The 21,355-nt window shown below is 42.4% G+C and overlaps 1 protein-coding gene across 2 annotated transcripts; it reads right to left on the minus strand.

Annotated features, from left to right (window-relative positions):
* Positions 1–1,073: 1,073 nt before the first annotated feature.
* Positions 1,074–8,811, minus strand: LOC113175465 (uncharacterized). Of its 2 annotated transcripts, XM_026379709.2 has the most exons (4): positions 8,690–8,811; positions 8,122–8,160; positions 5,084–5,210; positions 1,074–2,735 (listed from the first exon to the last, which is right to left on the minus strand). In XM_026379709.2, exons 1-4 carry the CDS (start codon positions 8,720–8,722, stop codon positions 1,159–1,161), a joined length of 1,776 nt encoding a protein of 591 aa, XP_026235494.1. In that variant the 5' UTR covers positions 8,723–8,811; the 3' UTR covers positions 1,074–1,158. The 2 variants fall into 2 exon arrangements, with proteins under 2 accessions (XP_026235494.1, XP_026235495.1); XM_026379710.2 differs by lacking the exon at positions 8,690–8,811 and having other exon boundaries at positions 5,084–5,496; positions 8,122–8,161.
* Between the last annotated feature and the right edge of the window lie 12,544 nt (positions 8,812–21,355).

Consider the following 21,355-nt stretch of genomic DNA (forward strand, 5'->3'; position numbering starts at 1 on the left):
TGCACTCAGCCCCAGGCTCTGACAGGTATCAGTTCTTTATTATGCCTACAGGATGTGGGGTTGTTCTATCCAAGCTAGACTGTGAATGCACTGTCAAGCTTAATACAGAGATCATGTGACTGTGCATGTCATGAAATGAAACAGTATGTATGCACTTTTACAAATGTCAGTCCACTTGTTCTGCTGTCGGATCTTCCAATTCCAATTAATTTCACCTACTATTTCTGTACCAGTTATGGTGCATACCTGGCTCCCATAGGGTTGACTGACACTATGGAATTACAAATACAAGAGCACGTTACCCTTGTAGAACCTAAAAAAGGCTTCCCTTCAACAGTGTTGGGCACTATGTGAGAGTCTATGGGAACTGAAGAAATTCATGATACCCCTCTTCATAGTGATCTGTTTTCACCAAAAATAGAGACATGAAGGCTACACATAAAGACTATATACAGTTCTGTAGGTTTTTCTAGGTCCTGGGCAGCAAAGCAAATTAGAGTAAGAAATAATAATTACTTTTACTCATAATATCTGTGTTAAGATATTAAAAATGGGGGCTCTGTAAAACTACTGATCATTCACACAGAGCTCAATTTTGTCTCCTCTCATCAGAAACTGTGAATAGAACCACAAAGACTACAGGTAGATTAAATAATAAAGCATTTATTAATGCATAAGCTAGAACAGTATGAAGAAAATTTCATGTTGGTGAATGGGAGACCGATAAAACTTTTCCATGAAGGTAAGGTAAGCCATTCCTAGAAGACTCTAGCAGACTGCAGATCAGCTCCTCCTGGTTAAAAACTAGGTCAGATATATGTTTTAATCAGTCAGAAAGCAGAAAGAATTATCCTTGAAGGCCCAGGCTGTTCAAGAATTTCTCCTGGGCATAAGCAAACATGTTCCTTCTTTTACAAGCTCAGATGACCAATGAACACTGTTAGGTGGTAGAAGATGCCTTCTGGCAGTGATTTAACTCTGACAAAGGCTCCTGTGAGCTTTACCTGTCCCTGAATGAGTGGGACTTTCACCCCAGTGTGGGTGTTAGGAAGTATGATGTTCAACTTCAGGCAGGCAGTTCCCTCATAAGGCCTAATACTGACCAAATAGCACAATTCCTGCAGGTGTAGGCCTTTCTCAAGTGTGGACTTCCAGGAGCTAAGTGATGTTAAACCTTGGGCTGAAGGCTTCCTCACATTTGTTGCTTTTGTGAGGCCTCTCCATGGTGTGAGATTTTCGATGAAGAATGAGGCCAGAGTGCTGTGTAAAAGATTTCCCACATTTGCCGCACTCATATGGTCTTTCTCCAGTGTGAACCACCTGGTGCTGAATGAGGCCAGACTTCTGGATAAAGGATTTTCCACACTGACCACATTCATAGGGCCTCAAGCCAGTGTGAATTTTCTGGTGTTCAACAAGGGTGTAGCTCTGTCTAAAGAACTTCCCACATTCACTACACTCAAAAGGTCTTTCTCCAGTGTGAGTCCTCTGGTGCCGAATGAGTTTGGATTTGAACATAAAGGCTTTCCCACATTCCCCACACTCATAAGGCTTTTCTGCAGTGTGCACCTTGTGGTGTTTATTGAGGGTGGCTCTTTGGCTAAAAGATTTTCCACACTGGTCACACTCAAAAGGCCTAGCCCCACTGTGGATTAACTGATGTTGAATGAGGCCATACTTTAGGCTAAATGACTTACCACACTGTCCACACTCATAAGGCCTTGCTCCGGTGTGAATTATCTGGTGTTCAAGTAGGCTGTGGCTCTGTGTAAAGAATTTCCCACATTCGCTACATTCATAAGGCTTTTCTCCCGTGTGAGTTCTCTGGTGTCGAACAAGAGTGGATTTGGACCCAAATGCTTTCCCACACTCATCACACTCATAAGGCCTTTCTCCAGTGTGAATTCTGCAGTGTTCAATGAGGTTGGAGCTTTGGCTAAAAGATTTCCCACATTCACCACACTCATAAGGCCTTTCTCCAGTGTGCACTCTGTAATGTTTAATGAGGGTGGCTCTTTGACTAAATGATTTCCCACACTGACCACACTCATAAGGCCTCTCTCCAGTGTGGATTCTGCGGTGGTCATTCAAGTGGGAGGTCTGGCTGAAAGATTTCCCACATTCACTGCATTCATAAGGCCTTTCTCCATTATGGACTCTCTGGAGCTGAATAAGTGAGTACTTGCAGCAGTAGGCTTTCCCACATTTGGTAGATTCATAAAGCCTTTTTCCAGTGTAGACTGGTGGATGGTGAACAAGAGCATGTTTGTGGCTGGAAGTTTTTCTGCATTCACCCCACTTGTAATGATTTATTCCAATATGAAGATCTTCCCCACACTCAGTAACTGTATTTGGCCTCTCACAGTTGGGAACAGACTGGGGCTGGATAAAGTCCAATGTGGCCAAGAAGCTTTTTCCAACATCCCCACAAGTTACAGGTTTCCCTTGGATTCTGCAGCTCTTCATAAATGAGGCTTTCCCCAAGTCTCTCTTCAAGGACATCTCTGAGCTGTGACAATTCTGCTCCTGGTGAAGGTTTGCACATATCCCAGTCAAGTATGGTTCCTGCCCAGGTTGATCAGCCAGGTGCAAAAGGTCTTTCAGAACTGGAACACACATTTCACAGGGATAAGTCTCCTGGGTAGAAACACCTGCCTTTGTAGTCTTGACTTGTGACAGTCCTACAGAAATCTGCTCAGAAGGTATCTCTTCATCCTCCATTCCATGCCAACAAACTGTAAGCAAATAAATTCTAATGAAATGCATGTTGAAACCATAGTGGGAGTATATTACTCATGTTTTAAAGTACTTCCTGTATAATATGACTTTTGTATGTGTGGTATTAAGGATCAAATACAGGATCTCATAAATGCTAGTGCTCTACCACTGAGTGATGCCCCCAGCCTGATTTTCTGATACCTCAAAAAAAAAAAAAACTTCTAAGACTAGGAGTAGTGGCACATGCCTGCAACCCTGATTATTTGGGAGGCTAAGGCAAAAGGATCACAAGTTCAAGGCTAGCCTAAGAAACTTAGAAATACCCTGTCTTAAAATAATAAAAAGGGGTGTGAATGTAGCTCAACAATACAGTGCACTGAGTTCAATCACCAGAACAAAACAAAGCAAAATGCTTTGCTGAAAGCCTTGCACAATGGCATTACCCTGTAATCCCAGTTACTTGGGAAGCTGAGGCAAGAGTGAATGAGATTCCATTTAAAAACAAACTAAATTTTGCTGGCTGGGGAAGAGAGCAAGGCAATTCTTACCAAAGGTGTGAGATGGAATCACACTATTCAAATGCAAAATAACCAATCCAGAGTCCATACTGCAGACTATATTTTCTATATGGCCTTGATACTTCAGTATTCCATAGTCCTCTGCCCCAATCATTCCAAGACAGGTAGTAGGCAAGTATGACCAAGATGTCCCTTAATCCCAGGGTCCACTGCAATGATTTATGTACCCATCCTGAACTATTTACCATGCCCTACCTATTGGGCAGGAAATCCAATAAAGGCTATAGTTTAGTATTTTCCCTTTTGCTTCGGCCTCACCACTGGGCACCTTCTCACCTAGGCCCATATATCATGGTACTATTATCTTGCCACTTTAAATAATAAGTTATTCTATCGATGACATTAAACTCTCACTCAGTCAACTCAATCAGTTAAAATCCTGCAGTACACTTTAAAACAGAAAGAGGAGGTCCTCCTATCACATACACATCAAAGAATGAGTCCACACTGTATTGTTCTGAGGATGAGAAAGCTGGAAGCATTTTGAAGCAGTGGCTGCCTGGCAGTATTGAGCCTCTAAGGATCAAAAAGGGTGAGCCATCACCAGACAAAGGACACAAGGCTGAGTTGCACAACATGGTGGTGAGGCAGGGCCTCAAATCTACTCCTCATCACTGACTTTGACAAGCCTTTATCATCTGGTGACATGTGCATGCTGTCCCAAAGGCTAATAGCATCCAGAACCAGGAAAGTACAATTGGAAAAAGGAATATTTATTGACGTTCACAAACTTCACCACAAATGGTCAGTGTTGGGAAATGTCACCAAGGAGGCAGTGCAGAGGATATGTGGCACATGGAGTACAGAAAGGAGGGAGCAGCAAAAGGCCAGAGACCACAAAGTAAGGAGTCAGCAAAAAATCAACAAAGACAAGGAAAAGGCCAGGGGTGGGGCCACAGGCCTGTGGTCCAAGCAGCTCAGGAGGCTGAGGCAGGAGGACTGCAAGTTCAAAGCCAGCCCCAGAAACTAAGCAAGGTCCTAAGCAACTTGACACTGTCTCCAAATAAATCATAAAAAAAGGACTAGGTATGTGGCTCAGTGATTAAGTACCCCTGAGTTCAATTCCAGGGGAAGGAAAGGAAGGTAGACAGAAACAAAGGCTGACCAGTGGCATCAGCTCCGAAACTCTAAAGAAAGAAGAGAAGGAAGGAAGGAAGTGAGGGGAGGAAGGGAAAGAAGGAAAGGAAAGAAAAGTAGGTAAGTAGGTAGACAGAAACAAAGGCTGACCAGTGGCATCAGCTCCGAAACTCTGGCAGACACCAGGCAGGCTGTGGCCAGGGTTAGAAAACAGGCTGCTGGTTCTGAGGAGAAAGTCTGGATGTCACACACTCCCTCAGCGGCCACTCATCAAGGCCCAGAGTCCTCTGAGACGTGTGGCATGTTCATCCTATGGCACCACCAGGGCTCTCACTTGCTCTCCTAAAGGAAAGACAGGCCAGGTAATCCTGCAGCACTGCCCAGACCACACAGCACACTACAGACCACAGGAAATGTCATCCAGGAGGAGGTGCAGACCTTGGGGAATAGTGACCTAAAGAGGGAGTAGAAAGTCGGGTGAGATCTGTCAGGCTGACTCTGTAGCTGACACCAGATACCTGATGCCCAGACCCTCCCCTGCGCACTTCAGGGCAGCAAGAGCTAAGGCTTCTCGTGGCAGTGCACCAAGCTCATCCATGCACATGTGGAGAGGATTTCCACAGGCTCTGGAAAAGGCAGAACTGCCGCTAGAGGGAAAATGAATAAATAGAGCCCAGCTCAAAACAGTGGGGTGCGGGCGAGAGTCTTACCTAGTGAGGTTACAAGTGCAAAGTTCTCCAACATCACACCGAGGTACAGCACCCGCTGATCCTCATCAAGGAGCCCCCACTCTTCCTGGGAGAAGTAAATGGCCACATCCTCAAAGGTCACACAGTCCTGCCAAGATGGGGAAAATTTCATCAGCTTCTCTCCTAGGAACCCAAGTCCACTCCTCCTCCCTACCAGTCAGCCTTCCCTTGCTCGTCTTCCTTTCTGCTTTCTAACTCAGAGGAGACATCGATAGTATTGAGTTTCACCATCTCCTCAAGGTCTGTTGTCACCGTGTCCTCCTTCAGCACCACCAAGTACCACGCTCTCCTCTTGGTCCCATGGTCACTATCCTCCTTCAGCATCCCCAGGCAGGTGGGCTGGGAGAACCAGCTAAATGGCCTGACATGTAGGGCTGTAGAAAATCAGATGTGACTGTGTTACTATTACTGTCCTTGATGGAGTTTGCCTGCAAACGGGATGTTTGCTGTCCCTGGGAGAGTCTGCTCGCAAACGAGAGGCTTCTTCAAGGTTTAGATAGGTAACAACAGACATGCTTGAAAACGAGGTATCTGCTGACCTTGGGAGAACTTGCCTGCAAATGGGATGTTCTGCCAAGTGGGCTAGGAGGGCGCTGAGAAAAATTTTTTATCTGTTCTAAACAAAGAGCAGAGCTCAGCATACTCCAGGCTGAGTAGATTAGCCATGAGAAGCGAGTCACTTCTGATTAGAAAGTAAAACTTCTGTGTGATATGTTTAATTAGCTGAAAGACCTGACTTATTGAAGTTGGAAGGCTGCCTTTTTTGTTCACAATACTATAAAAAGATTGCTTGTACACAATAAAGGACTTTTTTTTCTGCTGCTGCTTTGCTTGCTCTGCTTCTTCTTCTTCTTTGTTTTCCCATGCTGACCTGCAAGTGAATTACTGCAACATAGGGCCAGATCCCCAAAAGCCAGGTGATTTTCCTGGGGTCCCAAGATTGTGCCTCTCAGACACAAATTTGGGCTCATCATCTTTGATGTCCTCAATGCCAGGCCATTGGTCATTTAGCTCACAATCCCCATAGTGTAAACGTCACTCCTTGAACTACACTTCTCACATAGCCTCGCTCCTCAGCCACCTCCACCCCTGTGTCCCATACCACAGGCATCTTTCTGGTTTCACCACATTACTCAGAACATGGCATCGAAAAAGCTTGGCAAGTTGATATAAGATCTAGTACTACCCAGAGCTTTGGTAGTCCCCACTGCCAGAGGCAGTCCCTGTCCTGTTCTGCAGGCCACATTAGTCCATTTTTACTAGCATAACAAAATATTTGAGGCAAACTACTGTATAAAGAAGGAAGTTTGGGCTCACAGTTCTGGAGGTGCAAGGTCTAAACACTTCCTGTGAGATGGCCTTCTTGCTGGCAGTCTCCTCAAGTAGCTCAGGGCATAACATGACAAGACACAGGAAACACGCACGTGTGTGTGCAATCTCTTTTCTACTTACACAGCCAGCAGAATCCTACCACAGGCTACGTCCTAACAACTCTACATAGCCCGAATCACTTCCCAAAGGCTCAACCTCTAAACATCACAGATTGTTTCCACTGTTAATAAGTCAGGATGGGATTCACATTTCAACACATGAATCCTTCAGGAACACTCAGGCCACATCCCAACAACAGCTCCTCTGCTGACTGAGCTCCTTGTTTCAACCTCAGCAACCCAGAACGGCCTCAGATTTCAGAAACCACAGCCCACTTCCGCTTGTGCTGTACTTGATATGCCCCCCTCCAGGAACTGCCTGCCTCTCCTCCTGACCTTCATTCAATGGCCTGCCACAGTAGCCTTACACCTCAGGAACACCAACTCTCCTCATGAAAATTTATGCTGCTAATTTATGAAACTCGAAAGAAACACCACGGATTCTACAAAATTCTTGTGGATATAAAGTATGTTGAATAAGCATTAGTCCTAGCTTCAGTACCTCAGTTACTCCTAGGCCTTCACACTGATTTCATGGCAAACTGGCAGACCATCCTCTCTCCCACACCTTTCACTTCTCTCCCACATCTTTGTGACTCCCACAACTACCACCCAAGGACCCAAGCACAAGACACACCCATGGGTTCCCCAGGCTCCTAATAGCATTACCAGCAAACCAGGATTCCCTTTTAATGGTGACCCAAGCTACACCCAGGACAAACACTGACCACTACCTTCTGGATGTGTCCTGAATCCCTCCCCAAAGCTGTAGTCCTGTGTAGTTAACTATCCATTTGATGTCTAAACTAACTGTTCTTTGAAATATCTCAGCCTCTAAAGATGTCCCAAAACAAAACTGTGAATATTCCAATAATTGACCCTACTACGAACTTATCTTGCTTAGTGGAGCTTCTATATTTCTAGCTACTAGACCCAAATACCCCACTTCCATGAACTACAGATTCTTAAGTAAGAATATCTCACCCTCAGTATCTATAAACCTGGTCTTTCTTACTTTAAAAAAACTGATATAGATACCAACAGCTACCAACTGCATGGCCACCACATTGGTCCAGCCATTATTAGCTCTCACCTGACTGCTACAGTAGGCTTATCTTTGCTCCTCCTATCCCACCCTTCACACCCACAGTCTGGTCTCCATGTTGTAGCCACAGGAAATTTGAGACTTGGGTCAGATCTCCATCTTCTGATCCAAAACTTGCATTACTTGTCTCATTCCAGAAGAGACACAGAAAATCTGAGAAAACCATCACAGTGTGATTTCTGTTCTTTAGCTTTCAACTCCCTGCTTTCCTCAACAGCTCAGCCCTACATTCTAGCATTTGCTTTCCAATTATCTAAACTTGGGACAACCTTCCACACCTTACTGTACTAGTTTCCAGCAAAAGAAACCACTTCAGATAGCCCCTAGTCTAGACATGTGATTCCTGGGCTTGATGTAGTTGCTCAGGATCAAAGAAGTAGAGAAGTAACATGAGAAGATCCCCAGAACATTAAAAGACAGAGTGGGATCAGAATCATGGAAGTCCTGGCACACCCTCTACTCACCTGTGCGAAGTCCATAAGGGTTTTTGTAGTCATGGGAGCCTGTGAGATGACGAAGAGAGACAAGTGACCATGGAGGGGGTTCCCCTGACTCAGGCCTCCTTTTTTCCCCCGTCCAGCCCTGGGGATGACTGCATTATGGGTGGCCTCAGTGCCCCAGTCCTGGGTGCTGTGAACTACGGTGAGAACTTGCACTAGGACTCCATCTTTGCTGCACCTCGGTGCTATCCCCTTTCCAGATGTTCTAACTTTGAATTGCGTTTGGAAACTTTGAAAAACTCAACGCAGACCACGCTCTTCTGAGCACAGCACTCCCTGGCTGGCAAAACCCTGAGGATAAGGGTGAAACGCCTGATTGCTGCTGGCTCAACCGTCCTAGTGAAATAAAGAAACCAGTCCCTTCGGCAGTCACGCTCCCCACACCCTGGACACCAGCTTGGGAAGTGGGGACCCGCCCCTGAGCCCCGCGTCGTTCTGGACACCGAGACCTGAAAGGTGGAGTGACACAGGAGGACGCGCGCAGCCCCTCGGGGATCCAGGACTCGGGCGGCCCGGGGGACGCGGCGCTTACCCCCCCTGAGTCCTGCGGCGCGGCCACAGCCATCGGCTTCGCCGTGGTGCCGCGAAGACCACCCAGGACCCCTATAGCTGATGGAGCGTGCGGAACCGGAAAGCTATCACTACGACCGTCCGGGAGCGACGCCGGAAGTCCCGCCCCGAGCTACAGAACAAACGCGGCGGCGCCCTCTGCCGAGCGCTCATTGGCCAGGTCTTAGCATGGCATTCTGGGTAACGTAGTTCTCACGCTCCGCAGGGCGGTCTGCGTGCCTCTCGGGGAACCGCAGCCGATTGGCCTCACGGGGCGCTGGGAGATAGCGTCACCGCCTTTGGAAAGCGGGGCGGGGCTTCGCACTTCTTAAAGGGATCGCGGCCAAGTGGTCTCTACTGGAGTTTCCACGTGGACGCGGAGAGGCGTGTCCGCCCTGCGCGCAGGCGAACGGCCGTTCGCTCGCTCTCCCGTGACGTTAGCGGGTTTCGGGGGCTGGGTCCAGGAGCAGAGACAGGGCCGGAGTCCACTCGTGGTGCAGCCGACCTGGGATGTAGGCGCTGAGCTCAGCCCAGGGCAGAAGTGACTTCCTCCTGAGAAGCTGATCTGCAGACACAAAAGGGAAAGTGGAGAAGCTCTGGGAGAGAGCCACGAGGGTGGAGAGCCGCCCAGTGAGACACGGCCACCAAGACGGCCACCCGAGAAACCCGAGGGAAGGCAGAAAAGAAGCTTGAGGTGCTGCTCCTCCAGGAGGGAGCAAGTCCGCCCACCGCCCGTGGCTGCTCAGGGAGGTCTTGCTGCTGGCAGTGGGGACAGTGACGTGTGACGTCAGTCTCCCGCCCAACATCCCGGAGGTCCCACGCGGCTTGTCAGCCTGAAGGGTGCTGAAGGGTGAATCCAGAGCCCTCGCAGCCCTCGGTATGTGAAAATCGGCAGAGAACAGCACTTAACGTCACACCTGTGGAGGGAAATGATTTTGTGATCTGAATAAAGGGAGAAGAAAACCCTCAAGTGATAGACTCAAGTCATACATTTACTTTTTAAAAATAGCCTGTTTCCATTTCCTGTTGAAGATCCAATTTGTTACGTGGAGTTTGCTCCCTGGAAGAAATCTGGATTTCCCTGACATCTGTGGGGAGTGGAAGAGAGACAGATGGGGGAGAGATTCAACTGCAAATCTGGAATGAGAGTGGGGAACAGACGCAGGAACCTCTGGAAATGGAATAGGCCTTAAGGCGGTGATAGAGGAGAGAGTTTCCCTTTTGAGAAAGTAAGTATAAGTCCCTAATGGGAGGTGAGAAGAGAAGGGCAAATTGATGAGGAGAGGGAATATTGAAAATAGGGAAAGTCAAATCAAAACCACAAGGGTCCTCTGCACATCTACCAGAATGGCTACTAAAACAAACAAAAAACAGTATCAAGGATGCGGAGAAGTTGGAACCCTTATATACCGGCACTGGGAATATGAAATGGTAGAGCTATTGTGGAAAAGAGTCTAGCAGTTCCTCAAAGTATAGAAACTGCCACCTGAGACCTTGTTTACACATTCTAAAGAACTGAAAGCATGAACTCAGGTTCCCGTACACTCAGGGCCGTGGTAACGTTATTCGCAGTGTCTGAAAGGTAGGAAACAACCTAAGTGTCCATCAGAGATCTGTGAATTTTAAAAAATGATACATTCAAACAATGGAATAGTCATAAAAGGAATAAAGTTATATAGGACACAACAAAGATGAACTTTGAAAAATATTCTAAGAAGTGTTAGTCACATTCAAAATAACAAATATTTTACTCCACTTTTATGAAATATCTCTGTAGCTACAGAGATCTCTACCTGGACTCCTTTAACTTGTTTTCTTAACACTTTTCAGGACTTTGTATGTTGGTTTGTTTTTGTTTGTTCCCTTTGTGTTCTGGTTAATTTCTACCTCAGTTTGTTTCTAATGGGAAAAAAATGGTTAAAATGGTTTTAACTGTGCTCACTACAGCTTGCATTAAAATGTAAAGTGCTACCAACAGGAGTAAAAAGAATTGTCAAAAGTAGAGCTAAAGGTAAAAAGAAAAAGGCATTCTAGAGATTATCTTCATTTAGGACCTGGGCCAGGTGGCCAACTGGGTAAATCATGTCACTTCCAATAGAGGACAGATTAAAACTAAAGTGTTTTATAGAATTATTATTCCTAAGTTGTATAATAAAAAGTATAATTTTGCCTAGAAATTTGGCTTTTGTCTCTCAGTATTTGCAAGCATAAATAACTCCCAACTACTAAAAAATAATGGTCTAAAGATTTTTCAATGTCAGGCTAAAAGTTGGTGGCCGTTATCCAAGAAACCAGAAAAACCAGTTTAAAATGGGACCCCAACCTGGGGGACTCTCCCAAGGAGACCAATGAAGCTGCATCTTTGGGAAGTTCCTCCACGGAAAAATAAGCCCCCTTCATTGGTCTATGTTCCCTCAACTCTTTTCAGCTTTCATGAACAGGACCACCTCAGAAAAAAGGTCAAAAAACTTTTAAAATTCTATATTTGTTAAACTCATAATTTTGATCCAACATGCCTAGGTTAATATGTTTTTTGGATGACACTCTGCTTTATTCTAAGGCCAATTTACAAGGGTTAACTCACAATCTAATAGGTTTTAAAAAAATAAGCTACAAGGCTTTTGTTTTTCTGTTTGCTTTGTGTGGGTGCACCGGTGTACTGTCTGTCTATAGGTATTGCCATGTCTACATATATTTGGTACAAAAACTTGACATATGAGCTCATAAATTAAAATTTTTAAAAAATGGATCCAAATACTTTTGATTAATATAATTTAAAAGGTTCAATTTAAATTGGAAAAATAAATAAAAGTACAAATGTCTTTAAAGTTACTAATGCACAGTTCTGTTTCTAGATGGTTAAACAGCTGTTAAAATGTTAATGTCTATAAAGTGTCTGATATCCATTGTCTCTAAAATTTTATTCAACAAAAAAAGATTACTAATACTATTCAATGCACTTGTCTGACATCTTGTTTTAAAAAAAGATACATAGATTTTATCTAAACGTATATAAAATTAATCATGGATGTGTTTGTTAGAGACATCTAACTGGTACAAAGTTAAAAATGCTGACTGTTAAATATAATATCAAGTACTTTTAACTCCTTAAATTCCAAAAGGTAAAATGCTTAAACAATGTTGGTGTTTTCACAAATTGGTAAACTAAAAAAGAAATTTGAAATTATTTTGTGTTATTATAAAAACAAGGTTACTCTAAATTACAAAGTCCCAACAGGTATAATTCTACATACAAGGAGTCAAGAGGTTTCAACTGTATTTCAATTAAAGTACTGTAAAAACCAAATATTTCATCTTATTAAAATGGATTAATTTATCTAAACTCAAAAGTTTATAAGGGTTATTTCAAGGTACAAACAAAAAATCAATGGGTTAAAAATTTATTAAAATATTCTAAATATAAAAATATATTTAATGAAAAACGTTTCCAGGTAAAAAGACTTTCTTTGATAAAGTATAATTATAATGCATTTAAGTAAACAACAAAAGGGTCTAATTAAGTAATATAAAGGTCTATAAATAAAAGACAAATATTAAAAGGTTTATATGTAACTAAGTTGGTTATATATGTAACACAAATATTTAAAACTATTCAAGGTTGTTCCCTAAGGACAAATAATAATGATTTGATATATTTATATGTTTAAATGACAAAAACTTCTAAAAATATTAATTACATTATGTCTGTTAAGGTTTATCCCCTAGAACAAGTAATCTTGGAGAAATTAAGGTTTTTAATCTGTGGCTAAAGAGCAACTGTTATTTTTATTTTTATTTATTTATTTATTTATTTATTTTTATTGGTCGTTCATAACATTACATAGTTCTTAATACATCATATTTCGCAGTTTGATTCAAGTGGGTTATGAACTCCCAATTTTACCCCATATACAGATTGCTGAATCACATCAGTTACCCTTCCATTGATTGACATATTGCCTTTCTAGTGTCTGATGTATTCTGCTGTCTGTCCTATTCTCTACTATCCCCTCTACCCCTTCTACTGTAAATCATTTCTTCCATTTGTATTATCTTGTCTTACCCCTCCTTTCCTCTTATATGACATTTTGTATAACCCTGAGGATCGCCTTCCATTTCCATGCAATTTCCCTTCTCACTCCCTTTCCCTCCCACTCTCATCCCTGTTTAATGTAAATATTCTTCTCAAGCTCTTCGTCCCTACCCTGTCCTTGTTTACTCCCCTTATATCAAAGGAGTCATTTGGTATTTGTTTTTTAAAGATTGACTAGCTTCACTTAGCATAATCTGCTCTAATGCCATCCATTTCCCTCCAAATTCTATGATTTTGTCATTTTTTAATGCAGAGTAATACTCCATAGTGTATAAATGCCACATTTTTTTATCCATTCATCTATTGAAGGGCATCTAGGCTGGTTCCACAGTCTTGCTATCGTGAATTGAGCTGCTATGAACATCGATGTAGCAGTGTCCCTGTAGCATGCTCTTGTTAGGGCTTTAGGGAATAGACCGAGAAGGGGAATAGCTGGGTCAAATGGTGGTTCCATTCCCAGCTTTCCGAGAAATCTCCATACTGCTTTCCAAATTGGCTGCACCAATTTGCAGTCCCACCAGCAATGAACAAGAGTGCCCTTTTCCCCAAATCCTCTCCAGCACTTATTGTTGTTTGACTTCCTAATGGTTGCCAGTCTTACTGGAGTGAGATGGTATCTTAGGGTAGTTTTGATTTGCATTTCTCTGACTGCTAGCGATGGTGAGCATTTTTTCATGTACTTGTTGATTGATTGTATGTCCTCCTCTGAGAAGTGTCTGTTCAGGTCCTTGGCCCATTTATTGATTGGGTTATTTGTTATCTTATTGTCTAATTTTTTGAGTTCTTTGTATATTCTGGTTATTAGGGCTCTATCTGAAGTGTGTGGAGTAAAGATTTGTTCCCAGGATGTAGGCTCCCTGTTTATCTCTCTTATTGTTTCTTTTGCTGAGAAAAAACTTTTTAGTTTGAGTAAGTCCCATTTGTTGATTCTATTTGTTAACTCTAGCACTATGGGTGTCCTATTGAGGAATTTGGAGCCCGATCCCACAGCGTGTAGATCATAACCAACTTTTTCTTCTATCAGATGCCGTGTCTCTGATTTAATATCAAGCTCCTTGATCCATTTTGAGTTAACTTTTGTGCACGGCGAGAGATAGGGATTCAGATTCATTTTGGTGCAAATGGATTTCCAGTTTTCCCAGCACCATTTGTTGAAGATGCTATCTTTCCTCCATTGCATGCTTTTAGCCCCTTTATCAAATATAAGATAGTTGTAGTTTTGTGGATTGGTTACTGTGTCCTCTATTCTGTACCATTGGTCCACCCGCCTATTTTGGTACCAGTACCATGCTGTTTTCGTTACTATTGCTCTGTAGTATAGTTTGAAGTCTGGTATCGCTATACCGCCTGATTCACACTTCCTGCTTAGTATTGTTTTTGCTATTCTGGGTCTTTTATTATTCCATATGAATTTCATGATTCTTTTATCTATTTCTACAAGATATGCTGTTGGGATTTTGATTGGCATTGCATTGAACTTATAGAGAACTTTTGGTAATATCGCCATTTTGATGATGTTAGTTCTGCCTATCCATGAGCAGGGTATATTTTTCCATCTTCTAAGGTCTTCTTCTATGTCTTTCTTTAGGGTTCTGTAATTTTCATTGTATAAATCTTTCACCTCTTTTGTTAGGTTGATTCCCAAGTATTTTATTTTTTTGGGGGATATTGTGAATGGAGTAGTTGTCCTCATTTCCGTTTCAGAGGGTTTGTCGCTGATATACAGGAATGCCTTTGATTTATGCGTGTTGATCTTATATCCTGCCACTTTGCTGAATTCATTTATTAGCTCTAAAAGCTTCTTTGTAGACCCTTTTGGGTCTGCTAGGTATAGAATCATATCATCTGCAAATAGTGATAATTTAAGTTCTTCTTTTCCTATTTTTATGCCTTTAATTTCTTTTGTCTGTCTAATTGCTCTGGCCAGTGTTTCGAGGACTATGTTGAACAGAAGTGGTGAGAGAGGGCATCCCTGTCTTGTACCAGATCTTAGAGGGAATGCCTTCAATTTTTCTCCATTCAGAATGATGCTGGCCTGTGGCTTATCATAGATTGCTTTCACAATGTTGAGGTATGATCCTGTTATCCCTAATTTTTCTAGCGTTTTGAACATAAAGGGATGCTGTACTTTGTCGAATGCTTTTTCTGCATCTATTGAGATGATCATATGGTTCTTATTTTTAAGTCTATTGATGTGGTGAATAACATTTATTGATTTCCGTATATTAAACCAGCCTTGCATCCCAGGGATGAATCCTACTTGATCATGATGTATAATTTTTTTGATATGTATTTGAATCCGATTCGCCAGAATTTTATTGAGGATTTTTGCGTCAAGGTTCATTAGAGATATTGGTCTGTAGTTTTCCTTCTTTGAAGTGTCTTTGTCTGGTTTCGGAATCAGGGTGATGTTGGCCTCGTAGAATGAATTTGGAAGTTCTCCCTCTTTTTCTATTTCCTGAAATAGCTTGAAAAGTATTGGTGTTAGTTCCTCTTTAAAGGTTTTGTAAAACTCTGCTGTATACCCATCCGGTCCTGGGCTTTTCTTAGTTGGTAGTCTTTTGATGGTTTCTTCTATTTCCTCTATTGTTATTGGTCTGTTTAGGTTGTCTATATCCTCCTGGCTCAATCTGGGCAGATCATAGGACTCAAGGAATTTATCTATGCCTTCACTATCTTCTATTTTATTGGAGTATAAGGATTCAAAGTAATTTCTGATTATCTTCTGTATTTCTGAAGTGTCTGTTGTGATATTGCCTTTTTCATCCCGTATGCTAGTAATTTGGGTTCTCTCTCTTCTTCTCTTCGTTAGCATGGCTAAGGGTCTGTCAATTTTATTTATTTTTTCAAAGAACCAGCTTTTAGTTTTGTCAATTTTTTCAATTGTTTCTTTTGTTTCAATTTCATTAATTTCAGCTCTGATTTTAATTATTTCTTGCCTTCTACTTCTTTTGCTGTTGTTTTGCTCTTCTTTTTCTAGGATTTTGAGATGAAGTATGAGATCATTTATTTGTTGGTTTTTTCTTTTTTTGAGGAATGAACTCCAAGCAATGAATTTTCCTCTTAGAACTGCTTTCAATGTGTCCCATAGATTCCGATATGTTGTGTCTGTGTTTTCATTTAACTTTAGGAATTTTTTAATTTCCTCCTTGATGTCTTCTAAAACCCATTGATCACTCAGCAAGCTATTGTTCATTCTCCAGGTGATGCTTGATTTTTCCTTTCTTCTTTTATCATTGATTTTCAGTTTCATTCCATTATGATCAGATAAGATGCATGGTATTATCTCTACCCCTTTGTATTGTCTAAGAGTTGCCCTGTGACATAGTATATGGTCTATTTTTGAGAAGGTTCCATGTGCTGCTGAGAAAAAAGTGTAGCTACTTGATGTTGGGTGGTATAGTCTATATATGTCAATTAAGTCTAGGTTGTTAATTGTGTTATTGAGTTCTATAGTTTCCTTATTTAACTTTTGTTTGGAAGATCTGTCCAGTGGTGAGAGAGGTGTGTTGAAGTCTCCCATGATTATTGTATGGTGGTCTATTAGACTCTTGAACTTGAGAAGAGTTTGCTTGATGAACACAGCTGCACCATTATTTGGGGCATATATATTTATGATTGTTATGTCTTGTTGGTGTATGGTTCCCTTGAGCAGTATGAAGTGTCCTTCTATATCCCTTTTGATTAGCTTTGGCTTGAAATCTATTTTATTAGATATGAGTATGGACACTCCTGCTTGTTTCCGCGGTCCATATGAGTGATATGATTTTTCCCAACCTTTCACCTTCAGTCTATGTATATCTTTTCCTATCAAATGCGTCTCCTGTAGACAGCAATTGTTGGGTCTTGTTTTTTGATCCATTCTACTAGCCTGTGTCTCTTAATTGGTGAGTTTAAGCCATTAACATTTAGGGTTATTATTGAGATATGATTTGTTCTTCTATCCATATTTGTTTATTGATGTTACTAAACCTGATTTGTTATCCTCTTTGACTACTTTCCCCCCTTTACTGTCCTACCTCCCATTGTTGGTTTTCAATGTTATTTTCCATTTCCTCTTCCTGTAATGTTTTGCCAATGATTTTTTGAAGAGATGGTTTTCTAGCTGCGAATTCTTTTAACTTTTGTTTATTGTGGAAGGTTTTAATTTCATCTTCTAACCTGAAGCTTAATTTCGCCGGATACACGATTCTTGGTTGGAGCCCATTGTCTTTCAGTGTTTGAAATATGTTATTCCAGGATCTTCTAGCTTTCAGAGTCTGTGTTGAGAGATCAGCTGTTATCCTGATTGGTTTACCCCTGAATGTAATCTGCTTTCTTTCTCTTGCAGCTTTTAAAATTCTCTCCTTATTCTGTATGTTGGACATCTTCATTATAATGTGTCTAGGTGTGGATCTCTTATGATTTTGCACATTCGGCGTCCTGTAGGCTTCTAGGATTTGGGATTCTGTCTCATTCTTCAATTCTGGGAAGTTTTCTCGTATTATTTCACTGAATAGACAGTTTATTCCTTTGGAATGGAGCTCTGTGCCTTCCTGTATCCCAATGACTCTTAAATTTGGTCTTTTGATATTGTCCCATAATTCTTGGATGTTCTGCTCATGGTTTCTTAGCAGACTTGCTGAGCTGTCTATGTTCTTTTCCAGTTGAAATACTTTGTCTTCATTGTCTGATGTTCTCTCTTCTAAGTGATCTACTCTGCTGGTAGTATTCTCAATTGAGTTTTTAAGTTGGTTTATTGTTTCCTGCATTTCTAGAATTTCTAATTGTTTGTTTTTTATTACCTCTATCTCCCTGTGAAATTGATCTTTTACTTCCTGGATTTGTTTGTCAATGTGATCTTTCATTGTCTGATTTTGCTGTCTCATGTCTTTCTTGAGACTCCAGATCATCTGAAGCATATATATCCTGAAATCTTTATCTGATATTCCATCTGTTGCAGCTATTACCTCTTCTAAAGTTGAGTTGACCTGCATTGCTTGTGGTCCTTTCTTTCCTTGTCTTTTCATACTGCTCGCGTTTCTTTCTGCTTGGTGCAACTGTTGTGTTTTTGAAATTTACCCCCTATTTATTTATGTTGCTCTTGTATAGTTGAAAAGTCTCCCTTGCAGGTGCAGGCGGCGGCTGTGCCCCTACTCCAATTGGGGTGACGTGTCTACCATGCTGGCGGCTCTCTGGGCCTGTTCAGGGAGTGGAAGGCGGCTCTGCTCTGTCCCTATTCCAATTGGGGTGTCGTGACTACCATGCTGGCAGGTCGCTGGGCCTGTTCCGGGCGTGGGCGGTGGGCTTGGCTGGCGGGATTCCACCTAATGGCAGTCCCTAACCTCCCTGCTTGCTAATTAATGGCTTCTCTGAGGTGCCACGCCTTCTGTAGCTGCGGGGTAGGCCGCGCGAATCAGTTGGCCTGGATCTCCGGGTTCCTGCTGCTGGCTGTTTTGATGTTGCAAGCTGTTGGAGAGTGGTGGTGTATCCTTCAGCTTTCCCGGATGGTGGCCGCTGACTGCCTGGATGGAGTGTCTGCTGTTTTGATGTTTCACTCTGAAGGAGAGTGGCGGTGTATCCTTCAGCTTTCCCGGATGGTGTCCGCTGTTTTGATGTTGCACTCTGAAGGAGAGTGGCGGTGTATCCTTCAGCTTTCCCAGATGGTGGCCGCTGACTGCCTCGGTGGAGTGTCCGCTGTGGGGGATGGGACTGTACCTCTTCCTTCCCCTTCTGAGATCCCGTGCTCGACCCAAGGGTCCGTGTGGGCTTGGCTGGCGGAATTCCACCTAATGGCAGTCCCTAACCTCCCTGCTTGCTAATTAATGGCTTGACTGAGGCGCCACGCCTTCTGTAGCCGCAGGGCAGGCCATGCGAATCAGTTGGCCTGGATCTCCCGGGCCCTGCTGCAGGCTGTTGGGATCCCTGGCACTCTATCACTTTGATTTTTCCTGCTTGCCCCTCCCCCAGCGCTGGCTAGCCAGGTTTCGTTTTGGCTGCTACTGGGAGGAGGGGTTGGAGGTCAGGTGTCTCTGGTTTCCCCCTAGTCTTTATGGAGGCTCAGCTTGATACTCCCTCTCCCGGCAAGCCTAGGAGAGATTTTATGCGAATTCCCGCTGTCTGGGGGGTGAGCTGAATGACACCGACCTGTTTTGATGTTGCACTCTGGAGGAGAGTGGCGGTGTATCCTTCAGCTTTCCAGGATGGTGGCTGCTGACTGCCTCGGTGGAGTGTCCGCTGTGGGGGATGGGACTGTACCTCTTCCTTCCCCTTCTGAGATCCCGTGCTCGACCCAAGGGTCCGTGTGGGCTTGGCTGGCGGAATTCCACCTAATGGCAGTCCCTAACCTCCCTGCTTGCTAATTAATGGCTTGACTGAGGCGCCACGCCTTCTGTAGCCGCAGGGCAGGCCATGCGAATCAGTTGGCCTGGATCTCCCGGGCCCTGCTGCAGGCTGTTGGGATCCCTGGCACTCTATCACTTTGATTTTTCCTGCTTGCCCCTCCCCCAGCGCTGGCTAGCCAGGTTTCGTTTTGGCTGCTACTGGGAGGAGGGGTTGGAGGTCAGGTGTCTCTGGTTTCCCCCTAGTCTTTATGGAGGCTCAGCTTGATACTCCCTCTCCCGGCAAGCCTAGGAGAGATTTTATGCGAATTCCCGCTGTCTGGGGGGTGAGCTGAATGACACCGACCTGTTTTGATGTTGCACTCTGGAGGAGAGTGGCGGTGTATCCTTCAGCTTTCCAGGATGGTGGCTGCTGACTGCCTCGGTGGAGTGTCTGTTATTTTTAAATATTCTCCTACATTACAAAGTCTAGATTTTCCTTTAAAAGCTAACCTTGGTTAATATAAAAACATCAATAAAAGTGTGGTACATTACTCTTCTTTACAGATTAAATATGTTCATATCTTTCAGGTAAACAAGTCTTTAAGGAAAAAGGTTTAAAGAACATTTTATCAAGCAGGTATTCTCCAAACTAAAATTGTCTGTAATGGTAATTTAAACTTATAAAGATAATAGATTTTATTGGGGATTTATATTATTTGATGTTTAGTAACTAAATCTTATGTTACCTTTTATACTAAAAATAAAAATTAAAGATATTTTAAAAAGTAATGAAAGCCTAATTTTTTAAAGGTTAAATATTATAAAACATTTTGCCACTTTTTCACATAAAAAAAATGTTAAGGGCTCTCAGCCTTTCCTTAATTAATGTTTCAGATGTATGTCATATTGTACTACTAACATTCATGCAGAGTCAGAAAACAATATATGTAAACTTTATAAAATGATACTAAAAAAAGACAAAGATCAACTTTAGAACTAAAACACTTTACCTAAGATTGTGAGGAGCTCTGCCTTACCTGAGATAAGGCTCTGCCTCCCACCTTACAACATGTCAGAATAACTTCAAAGTAGGCCAGATTTCAGTTAATTTAAAGTTATATTCAAAGATTAATTTTATTGGAAAGATTACTGTGATCTCAAATAAAAAATATAATGTATAACTCAGGCAAAGTTCAAAATTATATACAAGCAAAATATGTTTTTACTATTGTTAATTTCACTTGGTATTTTCATTATAACTTAAAAAATGTGACCACTACACTTAGAGCAACCAAGAAAGAGACCTTTACTGTGACAATGTCTGATTAACACGAGAGGGGGGGCAAAAGAAAGAGAGAGAATGGAAAGTAGAGAGAGAAAGGAAAGAGAGAGAGAGAGAGAGAGAGAGAGAGAGAGAGAGAGAGAGAAGGAAAAAAGAGGAAAAAAGTGAAAAGGAGAATGACAGGGAAAGTGAGAGAAAAAGGAGAGAGCAAGAGAGGAGGACCTGGCAAGAGAGAGTTTTATAGCCAAATATCTAATGGGGTCCCTGGTCTGCAAGCTGCCTTGTTGGTGTACAGTGATTGGATCATACAGTAGATGCTAAGGTGTCATCTGCTTTCAGGCAGGTCTTCAGCATTACATAAATTAATACATAAAATAAGGATATTGTGTTATGTAAAAATTAACTGTAAAGTTATAAACATTAAAGTTAAATTAGCATTCTTACTTTAAAACTGGTAAAACTGACTGGCTGGATGTTTAAGGCCAAATTTAAATATTAAGGTTAAAATAAAGGGTCCAAAGAAACCAATATTTGGCTCTTTCCCTCTAACTCAGCCTGAACCCAGGACAGGGGGAAAGCTTTGCAACTCCAGGCCACATAACCTCCCGATAAGGGAGATTAATGAGACCCCTGGAGAACAGAAAGCCAATGAGTGTCCATGCTGCAAAAGAGGAGGGTCACTGAAAAGGGGAGACATGCCTGATGCTTCCAAGGGAAGCCATATGGTCAGCAAGACCCTGACCCATCCTAATGCAGATGACACTAAGAGAGCTAAAATGCTGCTCACAGGTTCCCCAAGAATGTCCTTCAAGGAAACTCAGCTGACTCTTATCAATAGATAGGAATAAGGTCAGTGTGACCAGATTGGTCTTAGGCACATAGCTAAAAACAGTTAAAACCAAAGCACAGCCATTCCTGGACATTTAAAAAGAAACAACAGTTATTTTAATGTAACTTAAAATGTACACTAGT

Source organism: Urocitellus parryii, chromosome 15 (assembly GCF_045843805.1).
Source record: "Urocitellus parryii isolate mUroPar1 chromosome 15, mUroPar1.hap1, whole genome shotgun sequence".
NCBI classification, from domain to species: Eukaryota; Metazoa; Chordata; class Mammalia; order Rodentia; family Sciuridae; genus Urocitellus; species Urocitellus parryii.